Source organism: Macrobrachium rosenbergii, chromosome 12 (genome assembly GCF_040412425.1).
Source record: "Macrobrachium rosenbergii isolate ZJJX-2024 chromosome 12, ASM4041242v1, whole genome shotgun sequence".
NCBI classification, from domain to species: domain Eukaryota; kingdom Metazoa; phylum Arthropoda; class Malacostraca; order Decapoda; family Palaemonidae; genus Macrobrachium; species Macrobrachium rosenbergii.
The window spans coordinates 115,533,414-115,549,161 of NC_089752.1; the positions used below are offsets into that span (position 1 = coordinate 115,533,414).

The 15,748-nt window shown below is 39.4% G+C and overlaps 1 protein-coding gene across 8 annotated transcripts in view; it reads right to left on the reverse strand.

Annotated features, from left to right (window-relative positions):
* The window catches only part of LOC136843926 (SLAIN motif-containing protein 2-like), a 54,494-nt gene extending 42,960 nt beyond the window's left edge, over positions 1–11,534 (reverse strand). For 2 of the 8 annotated variants that reach the window (XR_010854732.1, XM_067112877.1), the window contains exons 1-2: positions 10,918–11,349; positions 6,420–6,544 (exon numbers count right to left, since the gene is read on the reverse strand). Coding sequence is in view for 6 of the 8 variants with exons in the window: in XM_067112877.1 (XP_066968978.1) it covers positions 6,420–6,544; positions 10,918–11,252 (460 nt within the window). In the remaining 2 variants the exon portion in view is untranslated. Of the gene's footprint in view, positions 1–6,419; positions 6,545–10,917 lie in introns of all 8 variants that reach the window. The other 6 variants (XR_010854731.1, XM_067112871.1, XM_067112874.1 and 3 more) reach the window with 6 other exon arrangements.
* Between the last annotated feature and the right edge of the window lie 4,214 nt (positions 11,535–15,748).

The window sequence follows — 15,748 nt, forward strand, 5'->3', positions numbered from 1 at the left end:
TCATGACTGACACAGAACTACAGCTAACTGACAGACCTAGATCTGGGTAGCAACGAAGTGTGACAATTTTACAGTACCCACAGGTCATTTAATTATATTTTAGTTCTTTTACTGTAGTCTCCCACACTGCATCATTAATTATTAGCAATCAGAATTTCAACATAAAAAGGTAACACAGAATTACAATGAAAATTAGTCAATATTTTCCATGAAAGCACAGCATTCATCATATCTAGTTTAAATAAACCTATTTCCATATCCAAATTACAAAATATCACCTTTTAATTACATACAGCACATTTAAAAAAAAAAAAAAAAAAAAAAACTCATTCATGATTCAATGGCTTACATTCCACTCGTCAAAACTTAAACTGTTTAAGATTAAGAGGGGCACCCCTCTGCACATGTCAAAACAATCCAAGAAGTGTGTGGATGAGGGTATTCACTCTATGATTAATTGGCTTGTTTTGCAAAATGCATCTGAAGTTTAAAAAAAAAAAGGGGGGGTTTTGTTCACAACAATCCCATTAACTGTATGCTGCCCGAACAACAATTTAGGAGGACAACAGGGAAGCATTCATAAACAACAAAAGAGTCTGCAGAGAGGAATATGAAAGATGGTTATGGCAAGTAAAGAAGTTCATATTGCACCTACCATGTATTCTCTAAAAGCCTGGCAGATAAGCTAATGATGGTACTCCCCAGCAGATCAAAGAGTGTGGTACAAAACCTTCAATAGCAAACTCAGATTTGAAAGCAGATACACTTGAGAACCACAACTCTAAAAAGACAAAGATTTGGTGATATAATGATATGCACAAGGAAGAAGTGACAGAACACCTCCCTGTTGGTAAGACATGCCCACCAAGACAACTGGACCACATAAGAAAACATCCAAGTTCGTATGTTTAATATATAAATAAAACCCTGTGGAAGCAGAATAGCATCTCTATGTACTAACCCAAAGGATGGCATCAAGATCTAAATTATACATAAGTTAATGGAGAGGAGATAGTAAGCACTTCATGTGCCTTCACCTTTAACTAACTTAAGTCCACTAAAGACACAATCAAATAAGCACTTAACATCACCTGGCAGAGCCAAAAGAAGCTGTATCTTTAGAAATTTGGGTCTTCTTGACCGAGTAAGTTTATAATAAAACCTGACTACACTGACAAGGGAAAAGACAAGGTCATCTTTTTAGGGTGAAAATAGAATGTGAATTGCACAGGGAGTCACAGACAGGTCACCTGATTAAGCCTTCACTACTGAATCTGAAACATAAGTGAAATCAACAGACGAACAATTTTGAAAAAGATATTACTGGACAAAACACACAACTGGTCCATATGCTTGGAGGAGGCAAGAACCAGTAGAAGCAATATCCTTATCATCAAATCAACCATAAAGAGCTTGAAAGGAGGCTCATCAAGCTCCATAAAAAGGCAATATGGAAGCTTACACCACAACCTGGAGATAGACAGGCAAAATTGACAAAGATGGTCTGAGATGTCCCAACCAGATCACAATTCCACCTCATGCTGAATGAAGACACAGAGGAGGGCCACCCTGCGTGTACATAACGTCAATGCTTTATGACAAAAGAGAAGCAAAATGAAATCAGCAAATCATAGGAACAAAGGCAGCTGCTGCTCCTTCTGAAAAACCTCTCTCTCTGAGTCTACAATGGATAACCTCAAAGTGCTCGGGAGCAAGGATTACAAGTGGTTCTTTATACAGTGTAATTGAGGTTGCTTCAGGAGTTTCCTCCAGAGAGGAAGGACTCTAGTACTGTCAGCTACTAAGCCCAGGAGATTGGTGAACCAATCCTGTTGGGACAAGAAAGGAGAAAAAAGTCTTATCAACAAATCTGATGATATCTAACTTCTCAAGGACCTGCACAAACAGAAAGAAGGGGGAAGGCACAGTTGATATTTTGGTCATTCTATAGCTGCAGCATCACGTCTGTGGCCCCTGCCACATGATTCACTTGGTACAAGCAGTGCTCCAATGAAGAACTCTATAGCCAACCAACACAACAATCTCAAGCAGGGGTCTCCCTAGTTCCTGATGCAGGTGACAGTGTTCTTACTACCAGACATATCCCTAATTTTTTACCCTGCTAAGGTCATGGATGCTTGGAAGTCAAGAAAAACAGGCTTCAACTCCAAAGAGTCAATTTTACAGTATCGCCCTTCACAACCAAGCACCCTTTGCACCTAGATCCATTAAGTGAGCAACCCAGCACTGAACTGATGCTTCGGTAAATATAAAAACCTCTGGTTCTGAAGAAACCAGAATCACTCCTAGCCAAAGATTCCCCTTCTGCTTAAACCAGTGAGGGTTTAGCAAGACTTTGTCTGTCACCAAACCAAGAACTCCTCCAGTACCTTCACAACCTTGCAGGATATCCATTGGAACTCATACTCATGAATGGACATAGCCAAATGGCAAATCTTGTCTTCTGAAGGGCACAAGATTTCTTCCAGCACCAAACCACAACTCCAAGTAACTTACTTGTGTGGAGGGGGTCAGGTCAGACTTCTTCCAAATCACACGGAGACCAAGGGAATGACAAAGTTTCAGGAGAAAGGCCATGTGATGAACAAAGCCATGATCATTAATTCATCTGGGAGGATATGAAGACAAATTCTGACTCCTGCCAGACCAGGGAGCAACCAAGAGCCTATGCCCAGTTAACAAGAAGCTGAAGATCATTATTAAACTGGTATGCCTTTCCTTCCCACAAAAACCGACGGAGCTTTCTTGAAGGGCAGACAAGGAAATAAAGTACTCCATCAGATCCAGTGCAGCCAGAAAATCTCCTTGCTTAACTGATCTCTTAACTTACACTAACGTCTACATCCAGAAAGAGGTCAATAAAAAAATTGGTTGAAGCAACAAAGGTCTATGGTTGGCCTACAGACTCTGGAAACCCCTGGAATGACAAAGAGAAAACTGTAGAACCTCACCAACCCTGCAGAAACTTCCTTAATGGGCACAGGAGTCAAAAGGCATTGGTTGAAGGTACACCAGGGGCATGTCTCTACAAAAGATTGCACAGAACCACCTCTGTGAGAACAAACGAGCTCATATATACTCTTGGACTAAAGGAGCTCTGACTTCTGTACTGCAAAACATATACCTGAACTAAAGGGTGGATGACTATTGAAGAATTCAGGCCAACACTGAAGGTATCCAAATTGTGCACATTCAATGGCTGTGTCTTTCTGAGGAAGCATATAATCCATGACTAGTGAAACCTTGGAGGTGACTGACGTCAACAATTGCTGAAGAATGTCTGACTTTCAGCCATATTCAGACTCAGATTTGTCTGCAGATATGTTGTTAATGGCATCATCTGCTGCAACAATGCCTTTAGAACTGTCTTTGGTAAAGTCGGACCAAGACTGCTGTGCCTCTAAATTGAGAACTCCTACAAGTGAACCTTGGACCAAGAAGAGCAAAACACATCACTCTCACAAATTCATCATCTCTACACTGGCAGAAAATAAAATGGTCTACATTGATGCAAGACCTAAACTTCTAAAAGGTTTACCCCTCTCAATCTGGATTAATATTATTCATGATATTTAATGTTACAATCTGAAAATATATATAGCAATAAATGAAGTGTGCTACTGAAGAACGTTAGCTGATCAGCCGGCACCCCTAGAACCTACAAAAATAATAACCAGCAAAGCAATGACTTAACATCAAATGTTATCAGTGCTTGAAATAGTTTATCAAAAATTAATTGCTTAATTACATAAGACAGTCTAAAAAGACTAAATATATACTACAAACACACTGTACTTGACATACAAACCACAAAAACTATAATATACCCATGAGTATGAATAAAATCTGATACCTTTGTAATGGGCGTAACTATTAACATTTAATGAAGAGAATCAGTTTCTTCTTTACAGTTACAAACCCAACTGAATCTAAAAGTAACTTCTGAGCATCCTGGTTCAAGAATTGTTATTACCATCCCATAACTCACAGGGACTTGCAGAAAGAAAAAAGTGGTCCATTCACACTAAATGAAGCAGTTTCTCTACTCTCGTCATGTTAACGTATACCAATAAGAAATACGATTTGGTAATTTCCATCACGTTTAGTTTTTCAAACCAGACTCTCAAGGACTTTGCAGAGCAGCCTTCATTTTTCTCTTGATGTTTGATGATGTATTTTCTCAGTAACTTATCTAACGTTATGACCCCTCAACAAGCTGCCTTTCATGACAGAGCACTTCCTCAGCATGTTATGTACGTCAAGTCTCCTCAACAACCTGCCATTCCTCACATTACCCACCATACGGGTGTGCTGATGCCAAGCCAACCATGACAATTTCATAAGAGCAACCACTGTATTAAACTTCCCTTCAGACTATACCACACTGAGCGAATTACGACAAATTTCTTCATTTCTCTGGTGTCCATTGCAATACTTTGGACCTTACTACAATTGCCAGAATTTTGCAATTGAAATGGAGGCCATGATGCATAGAGAGCTTCTGGATTCTTCCCGACCAAAACCTAAACTCTGCACCAGAACTGCAGCTACCAGTGAAATAAGAACAGCATTCTCATGTATCAAACCATGTACTGTATGTGATACAATGAGTGAGCTCCCAGTGGCAGCAGGTTACTCACCTGGGAAAACATAACCTATACTCCTAAGAATAACTATCTCTTGGCCAACATGTAGGTCAATAAGTGATGTGCACAAGTAAAATATTCATCCATTGCATAAACACCTTCCACCGCCGTTACAGTAATCAATATATACAGTACTGTACATACAGTATATTGCTCAAGTTTTCTAATACATTGCCATAACTTTGTTTTGATTCTTCACTTTCTCTAGATACCTTATTCCCATCTTTTACATTGCTTAGAGCTCTAGAAATACTATATCACTCCAAGTACAGTGTTAATCTGTTTTTTCAATCAAACCAGTACATTAACGTAAGCTACAAAGTAAAAAATCTATCGTTATATGGCTGGCCAAAAGGAATTCATCTAAAAGATGGACACAGGTTAAAGCAAGATACATCTGAGAAGACTGCAAACAAAAGCAAATCACAAAATAATGCAGATGGATGCTGAAAGGATACTGCATATTTGTTCTTTTAACACCTACATATTGCTCAGTCACCACAATACAGACATCGCACAGAAGGTTCCCCTAGAAATGTCTTATTTTTTAAAATTATGATGTAAACACCATGCTTAGATTTCTCATGCCACTTCTGAGACTATACAGGGTGTATTCCCATCAAAATGACAGGTATACTGTAACAATTAGCACGTTTTTCCTGTGTTTACTGAAACTAAACACAGTTATCAAACCAGAAAAGTGATGGGTATCAGTCAAGTTCCAGAGAGATTCTATACGTAACCTTTGCTGTCGAGTACAGTACCTGGAATCTACTATACAGTAGAATCCCAGTCCTCGACCTTACCAGAACTTGACATAATCGGATTTCGAACGAAATTTCAAGTAAATATTGCATTGGAGCTCGAACAACAAACCGAAATCCGACCAGATGAATCATATGACATTTGTAAACAAAAGTGTTTTGGTCAGCCGCCGCTAGTTGGCACGTTGTTGGTGGCGGTGGGCCCACATGTCGTTTAAAGCCAGCTCACTCTGCTGCTGTTGTTTTGAAAGATATTTTAAAGTGATTTTGTATACACTACTCTGGTATACACTCTGTATGAAATTTACCATAAATTAATACTGAATGTAAACAACTTAGGCAATTTTTCTCAAGTTTGTGATAACGGACATAAATTAGCCTACAGTATTTTTAATATTTTATTAATTACTGTAATAATTAGGCTTGGCTTTCAATATTTTATTACTAGCAACAGTTTTTGTGCCTACCCGTTACAGTCTATACTGGTACCTAGCCTAGTCTAGGGTATGGTGCTCGGTCAACCATTGGTTATACAGTCGCATTGGATGTAGGCCAGCTTTTTTGAAACAGTATACATTTAAAAATGAAAAAAAAGTGTGTCTAATATAGTAAGATATTTAACACTAAACTTATTTAATTGTAATTTATGTGTAATTTTGTATAAAAAGGTAAGGTTAGGGCAATGACTGGCCAAGAACAGATTAATCCATTTTCAGTATTTATGGGAAAAATTTATTCGGCTCTCCACGGAATCGCATCTCGACGCTTCTTCTGGAACGGATTAGTGTCGTGGACTGGGGTTCTACTGTACTTCTTGCTGCCCTGTGCAGTCTCGTTGATTACATAAAAATATTTGAACCCCAAACTATATAGAAAGTATCTTGCTAGCAAATTCAGGTAACAAAATTATTGCAAAATAATTAGAAGATGGCCATTTCAAAAAAGTCTGGGCACTAACATACAACAAATGAACACAACGTTTACTTACATGCTATTTGATCTAATTTTTGTATTAAAGACTTCTTAGCAACTATTAATGAGGGATCATCAACATCTTTGCGTAACCAATCTGAGCTGTGTGGCTTTGCTTGTGGTGATGGGGACTCAAACAACCTGAAATAACAAAGATTAATGTTAAAAAATGTAGAGTGATTAAATGATTCCTTTTTGGTTAGCCACTCCAAAGGGTCAGAATTTCATGGCAATTTCACATCATGAAATTTTCGTGTCAGCCGCACAAACAACTGAAGATAAATGTTAACGCATACTGACCACTTCAACCTGCCGTGAGAGTTTATACAACTATGTAGGGCCTCTCCAAAAGAGCTAGCCCTCCAATAATTTCCTCCAGGTCTATGTCACTCACAAACAAGCACAATTCCCCCCCTATTCTTGGTGTCATCAAAGTTAGCGGCTCTAAACAATGATAATGAACAGCTTCAATAAACGCTCAATGCATGACACTGCCTTAATTTGACACATGGTGAACACTACTGGTATACTTAGAATATCTTCATATTTTCATTTTTCTTTTCCTCAATTCAATTTACGGTTTACAGCATATTTATTTGACATTTTATATAAAATAAAAGGCACTCAATGGCATTTGAGGAAAAAAAATAACTGATACAGGATAATAGAGGCAACAGATTATGATTACTTAAACAACACTCTTTCACAACCCACACTGTGTTGTATCATTAATACTGCATCCAGCTTTATAACTGGTCTTGATGGAATAGCAGTACAACCTGGGCCAACTGTATGTCGTGTTACAACCAAATTTACCCTTGTATTTGAATAGAAAATAAACAACAGGGGCTAGATAATATCTCCAATGTATCTAGATCTTATGTAAATAACAAGAAAGGCAGAAGAACTTCTCTCTTGCACTTCCTAAAAATAAAAAATATTTGCCACTTTATTTTGCAATGGAAACCTTTATGTTTACTACAGTCCTCCAATAGTGCCAGTTCTTATCTTGCTGTTCGCATTATCATTTCCAGCAAAAACTGTTACTAACAGTGACAAAAAAGCCATTCTTGAGTCTTTTGAAGTCAAGAATGAAACGTACCTAAGGACAAAACTTGCATGACAATTTACAAGTTCAAAAAATGACACTGTAAGAGTACATTGTAAACATTTTAATACTGGACAGAGTTCAGCCCTTCCAACAGTGAACACTTATCCTCCTGAAGTCTTTCAGCATATGCCAAGCCCATTAGCTTGAACAATAAAGGAAAAGCAACTCAAAAGAAATCTTTGGACCAAAACCAATTTAATCTACTCCCAGGGGATGAATCAACCTTCTGAAACCCTCTTACACAACCAAATGCCATACTTGTCAAAAAGTATGATCAAATCTTCTCTAGCCATAATGGTGAAGAAGAACTGCGGGCAAGATAAAGCAGACATACACATCCATCAACTCCGCGCCACAACACTAATGCAATTATAAACCATAAAACTACATGTACCACTTAGAAGGAATAACATACTAATGCACCAGCCCGCAAGGAGTGACACTTTCCAGCTTATTATACAACCTTAAATTCATCAAGGACAAATGACAGCTATACCCTGTAAAAAAAGCTAAAGCTATTGTGAGTTGGAAGAGCAAATTACCCCTAGAACAATGGCCTAGCAGCTTTTCGTGTAATTTCTCTTGGGGCCATCCCAAGACCAAAGAACCTTATATTTATAGCCTAACCTCCATTGGTATGATATTACACTTTCAAGGCCAACAGAGGAAAATTGCTAAAACAAAAAAGCATTCATGCACAACAAAAACTACTAATGTGGGTGTAGCTTTCTCTCCTTGTTCTTTTAACAAACTAACATTAAACTTCTTCTTTCGACTTTATTAGTCCCACTGTATAGCAAGGTCGGCCGCTCGAGTCAACTTTTTCCATCTATTTCCGTTCTTTGCATTTTCTTCCCCCCAAGTCCTTCCTCACCCATATCCCTCATCACCACATCCATCCATCTGATCCGCTGACGCTCACACAAACTAACCTTATACTAGCCTACATTTTCTATGGTCAGGCATATAAAATGACATATCCAATGAAGGGTGTTAATTATGAGAGCATAATGACAAAATCGCAGCAAATTTTTAATGATAAATGTGGCAAAAAATCAATGATGCTGATAAATTTTCATATTGAAATACTTTTTAAAAATCTTACACATTATATATGTTGACTTATAAAAAAAACAAAATTTACTTATCGAGAAGTCTGACCTAAAAATTTTTACTGCGAGCAAGTTTAGATTTGGGCTAGGTCACACTCACGCCATCAACTGTCATTTCTATACAACCAGACACTGTTTACTTCTGTACTATATCATTTCGATTTGCGCTATATAAAGAGAACTGTTGCCATCAGGCTACATAAAATACAAATATTTTTAAAAACTAGTAAAAATTTAGGAAGAACTCATGTTGTGCTTAATAACTGTAGCTTCCATGTAGATCTTACCATGGAAAACAACAGAGGATTTGGAGTTAAAAGAACAAAAAAGAACAGTAAGAAAAAAATTGGGTAAAACTGAAGTCTGCTTCTGCAGCCCTCTAGTTTTGGTAACTAACAGTTTACAAGCAAAATAGGTGGCGTGTTCAGTGCCAGCCCCTTGGGGATGAGTGTAAAAACATGAGCAAAAGATGGTTAATAACATAAACACAAACGAAAGACCTAACACACACAGAAACATAAACAAAAGGCGGTAAATGTTCCAAACGGTGATGGGCAGGAACCAAACCACAGTAAACATCTTCATATTTACCAAAAATTGGAAGAAAATACTGTGCATAAAGAAATAAAATATGGAGTGAATTTTGAATGTGTAAATAGCCTACATGTACTAAAATTATGCCCTCTCCAATAATGTGTATTTCACGGACCATATTACGGACATAGGCCTGCAGCAACAAATCTATATAATGTGCCTGCATATATGAATGAATACATAGGAACCTTGGTATACAGAGAATTTTGATCTTTGGGGAGAATTTCACGACACACAATGTATGGAAACTTTTTACGGAATGTTCTTTTTTAAACGACAGGTCGTGTTAATTAGGATTAGCATAATTGCGAGGTAACCTGACTCTTACATCTGTACTGGCAATTCTGTTATTCAGTGTCTCTGAATTATGCTTTGTTATAATTTCTTCAATACTTTTGCAATACACTTACAATGCTTGTTTAAATAAATCAATGCATATTCTCAATAGGCTCGGTAGACAGAAGAGTGGGAGTGTGATGATAATAACTTCCTATAATCACATGACGAGTATAGTTTAGTTTCATTTACATGAAACTAAGCCAAGACTATTGGACAAATCCTGTATTCAGACCCGAATCATTAAATTACAAAAGAAAGTCATGAACAGGTCATGCAATCCACGAAGTTCAAGATACCTGAACCGACAAACTTCTTTCCAGCCAAGTTGGAAGAAATAAACGTATAAACGTGTCTGAGAGTAAAAATCTGATTAATGGCTACAGGCTACACATGATTCAGATTCAATGCGGAAACTCTTCGTCAACTGATGATTAAATTTCTGTTTCTAGTTCCTGAACCAAAATGGGTATCTCTACATAACAGCTCTGCATGAATTATTACCTCGATTTTCCTATAAATTCAGTGTTGCTGATGAAGAAAGCGGTGTGGTTTACTGTTGGTCAATTATTATTAACCTCATACCTACCCAACAATGCTGGGAAATCTACTATAAAAGGAACCATACTAACCTAACATACCCTAACCTAACCTAGTAGGCTCTGTTACTTAGTCGGGGGGCTGCGCCTGAACCCCCCGGGTGAAGGAAACTCCGCTTTTTACCAAAAGTTCTCCTGTAACATTGGGCACGCGCGATAGCATTCCAGGATGGCCGGCATGCAATAACATACCAGTTCTGAGGTTAATTACGGGTTAATTACAGTCGTCCAACAAAAAATAAAGGTAAATTCATGATAAGCAACCAAAATACTATTAAAAATGTCGATTTCCAAGGCAGGCTAATGCCCGACGCAGAGCCGTTATGCATTTCAACCCCAAAATGAAGCAGGTTAGAAAGAAATGGCTTTTTACGACTCAAATTTACTTTGTAAATATAAAACGATTTCGTAGATGTGTAAAAACAACAACATACATTAGGCTACTTTATGACACGTCGTCTGGTCCCTGTAAATTTCGGCTACTCCTGGCTACCATAACCAAGCAGACGAAACTTAGAATATAAGTAATACCATAACTAAAAATTCAAATTAAAACACTAAAGGTTAGACTGGGGTCTCAAGCCTGAGACTCAGGCTCATGGAGATTTGGCTTCGTCTCCCCCCCCCCGGGGTGACTGCAGGAGGCTAACTCAGCCTGAAGGTTATCCTGGAATGGAGTAAGGGTAAGTTTTAGAGAGAGAGAGAGAGAGAGAGAGAGAGAGAGAGAGAGAGAGAGAGAGAGAGAGAGACTCACACACTCACCAAGTCTCGTCGTCTGACAGGTCGGTCTCGTCGAGGCCGATGGGATCCATGGCCTCGAAGTCCGAGTCCAGCGCCTGGGACTGTCTTTTGGGAGTGGTGGGGGGTTGATGAGAATGCTCCTGGCCGCCCACAGGTGTACTCTCGCCCATGGGCACGGGACTGCCGCCCACACTACCACCACCTTCTTTCATCAACTGCTGCCTCTCCGACCGCAGCTCCTCATTCTGCAGCTCCAACTGCTTGACCAGAGCCTGCAGCTTCTTGACCTCGGCCTCTGTGTCCACCGTCTCCAGCCTGTTGTCCATGATCAGACTCATCTTGATGCTCGTGCGCATCAAACCAGGGCGAAACAACGCGACATTTGCCTCACATCTGCGGTTTCACTTGGCATCGTTAACCCCGAAACTGATTTCACTGTCAGGAAGAACAACAGATCGCGATGACATCTGGCGGCGGCCGCTTGCAACGGCGCTGGCTCAGATTCTCTCTCTCTCTCTCTCTCTCTCTCTCTGTCTCCCTCTCTCTCTCCGTGCTCTGCTCTGCTCGACTCGGGCAACACTTCGGGTTTCACGGACAGCATAACAGCACCACAGCTGCTGCAGCAGCAGCAGCAGAACAGCGGCAGAACCCACGGGCGTGCAACGTCTGTTTCGCCTCTCTCTCTCTCTCTCTCTCTCTCTCTCTCTCTCTCTCTCTCTCTCTCTCTCTCTCTCTCTCTCTCTCTCTCTCTCTCTGCCTTTCACCTTACTCTCTCAAAGGGGAAACTACTGAGAAACAGACGTAAACCATTCCAGATTTACTACTACTACTACTACTACTACTACTACTATTATTATTATTATTATTCAGAAGATGAAACCCATTCATGTGGAACAAGCCCACCAAAGGGGCCACTGACTTGAAATTCAAGCTCCCAGAGAGTATTATGGTGTTCATTAGGGATTCCAATTATTGAAAAGGGACAACAAATAAATTAATAAACTAACAAATAGATAAAAAATGTATCAAAATGCAAGGAGAATAGTGTTAGGGTAGTAATGCCTTGCGCCTTCCGTTGAACTTCCGAAGTCCCATTTTTTGTTCATTTAAGAAATATGGAAAGTAATGCATCGCTTACACTCTCTCGCCTTTAAAAATATCTTTCGACTTCTTTCTACCTGGTGCAAGAACGCCATTTCCGAATGGGTGACTCAAGATACACCAGGGACAAAATTCCTAGGTGCATTAGTGTTCCCACCAGTCATCCTTTAAAACCTTGATTCACCAGGACAAACTCAAGGTGGCCGTGGTTACAGCATATTGATTGAAGATGTCCTGAATCTATTTATTTTACGAGAAACGACCTCTTGGTTAACAGAAAAATATTACGTAAAATGTGAAATTTATAGCTAAAGTAATGGATAGTCAGTTCTCTTTATTGATATTTATTTTTTTCAAAAAATAAAGTATTAGACACTTTCTATCCCTGTTATATAATTTAAAGATTTAATTTTTGTGTAATTAAACATTTTAGCAAACATACTACTTATTTTTTCGTATGTTACAATATGTTTTCAACTTCCATCAAAATTTTGTGTAGATTTAGGTAAGCCCAACTTCTCTTCCTACGAATCTAAAGGATTTTGTGATCATCTTTATTTTTAAGTTATATATCAAATGACTCGGGACTCCGTTCAGGTTACACTTTCCTAAAATATATCTCATTACTCCTCTTGGTAGAATCTGAATATTGTATGCATCATTAATTCCTCTATATTCCAGTTTCTAAACACAAACGTCAACAGATTATTGGCGTTTTTTAACAAATTACATGGAATTCATATACCCTCTTGTAAAGTAAACGAACGCTAATTGTTTTTTCTTATGACGATCAGACAAAACCCTTATGATTATAATAATACAGTAGAAAATATGAAAAGGCGGTTGCAAGTGGATGTCGTACAGGATTTAATTAGTGAGATAGCGTAGCCATGTCATCGAAAACGATGGTAATACATAAACGTCAAGACTGGAAGTCCAATGGTCCTGACTGGAAAATTAAACACTCAATATAGGCCTAAAGGAACTTGGGAGCGATCCCCGTTTTGCAGACGATGAACTATTTTTTTATAATACTACTAACGATGTTTCTACGGGAATTTTTTTTTTCTTTTTGCTCACTTCTGGTACCTGGATTTCATATTTCTTTACTAACGTTTTCCGTTTTGGTGGTGAATTAAAAGGGTGTTACCCTTCCAGTTTTAAGCAAGTTTTTCGAGATGCGGTTGCTAGACCCATGCTCAGTGGCTGCTACCCGCGGCAGGATACAAAATAGAGAGAGAGAGAGAGAGAGAGAGAGAGAGAGAGAGAGAGAGAGAGAGAGAGAGAGAGAGAGAAGGGGGCCGATAAGTAGCGCTAAATTGTCAAAAATACCTACTTACCTTATAAATAGCCTACTTGCTTACATGAATACAAAATACTGTATATTGGAAATCACAAAACTCGCGGAAGAAAATGACGTTCTTGTTCTTCCTGTTTTAGATAAAGCCAGATAATGTCAGCTTCCTTGTTGCTTCTAAGCAGTCAGTACACGTTCATGACTCTCTTGAAAGAACTACGACTTTTTGCGGACTTCCTTGCATGTATTATGATATCCAAACGTTGGATTCATATTTTCGAGCTGAATCAGAAATCATTCATGCATCGTTTCATTAGTTTTCATTAATACGTTCAAGAGACGCAGCAAAATGTAACTTTAGGAACCGAGGAGGCCGAATTCCTGAATAGGCCTAAGGGAGAGAGAACATTCAGTTTAGGATATTTACACCTCTGTTAAGATCTATTAACAAAGCAGGAAGGTAAAAAATGGGACTAAATACACAAGTCTCGTCAAAGGGACTCAGAATAAGTTCAGTTAATGACGGCGTATATTACAACGCCGGAAAAGGAAGTCGAGGGCTGCTTGGGTAAGGCGGGGTTAGGACCTCGAAGAGTTCATTTCCAGGTGAAAAGATTTCCTGGTATGTACCAGCCATATTTAAAAGCCAAGATTTCCTTTCGCGGATTACATTTACGAATAAAAAAAAATACAGCATGAACTTTTATTTACATTTTGAAGGGTTTTCGCGTATGGCTTTAGTTAAGGGCATGTCATCTGTATTGCTTTACCAGTTATATCAGTGCTAACGTACGTGAGTTTTTAGTTTTCTGTAAAAGAAAACTATTGTGCCGACTTTGTCTGTCCGTCCGTACTTTATTCTGTCCGCACTTTTTCTGTCCGCCCCCAGATCTTAAAAACTACTGAGGCTAGAGGGCTGAAATTTGGTATGTTGGTCATCCACCCTTCAATCATCAAACATACCAAATTGCAGCCCTGTAGCCTCAATAGTCTTTTTTTTTTTATTTAAGGTTAAAGTTAGCCATGATCGTGCTTCTGGCAACTCAACAACACAGGCCACCGCTGCCGGCTGAGAGTTCCATGGGACGCGGCTCATACAGCATTATACCGGGACCACCGAAAGATAGATCTATTTTACGCTGTACAGAAAACTCGATTGCACTGAAGAAACTTCTTGTACTCCATAAACTTTCAGCATAGTATCCCAACTTACGAACACGAACTGTGAGCAAACGAGTTGATGAACAATTGCGATACAAAACCAAAAAAAGGGGGGCAAAACATTTATCTTCACCATTTCTGAAGCGGTAAAGAGACATCCTGTGTATTCCTGTGGTATTTTCACACCAGCGGAATGACGAAGAACCTTGTGATTTCCTGACTTGAGCACATATCGTACAGATCGATTATGAAAATCCTCCTTCTTCCCCTGAATTCGCAGTCTTCCATACACGGTGCGCCTTTCACAGCTGACGAGAAGGGTAACCAATCTTTACCACAATGCTAAACATTCTGAAAGGTTCGTAACTTTGGAAAACAAAACGTAAATGAAGACTCCTTAATGTGTGATAATATACACGTTTTCGTCTGAGCAGTAGTGAGGTTTTTACGAATGTGTATGTTCGATACTTGAGTGCTCTCAGTGGGAAGTTTTCGAGATTATAACGAGTGATCGATCAGAAAACCTGCAGTCATTGTTAAACGTGTTACTTCGGAATACTAATGGAGTGACGTCTCATGATTTGAGAGAGAGAGAGAGAGAGAGAGAGAGAGAGAGAGAGAGAGAGAGAGAGAGAGACCCGCATAGAAGAAACGGGACTAGGCTGAGAAGAAGAAGAAGGAGAGAGAGAGAGAGAGAGAGAGAGAGAGAGAGAGAGAGAGAGAGAGAGAGAGAGAGACACCGTATAGATATCCCCCTATAGAAACGGGACTAGGCTAAGAAGAAGAAGAAGAAGAGAGAGAGAGAGAACGTATATACCCTCGTATGGAAACGGGACTAAGTACGGGCTGCTCTAGAAGCAAGAGCCCGTGCTGGCACAAGGCCAGCTAAATCTGAAACAACAACAACGGGACTAAGCTGAGAAGAAGAAGAAGAAGAGAGAGAGAGAGAGAGAGAGAGAGAGAGAGAGAGAGAGAGAGAGACCCCGTATAAACACCCTCTTATAGAAACGGGACTAAGCTGAGAAGTAGAGGGAGAAGGAGAAGAAGAAGAAGAAGAAGAGAGAGGGAGAGAGAGAGACCCCGTATAAACACCCTCTTATAGAAACGGGACTAGGCGGAGAAGAAGAAGGAGAAGCGAGAGAGAGAGAGAGACCCCATATAGATACCCTCTTATAGAAACGGGACCAGGCTGAGAAGAAGAAGGAGAAGAAGAGAGAGAGAGAGAGAGAGACCCCGTATAGATACCCCCGTATAGAAACGGGACTAGGCTGAGAAGAAGAAGAAGGAGAGAGA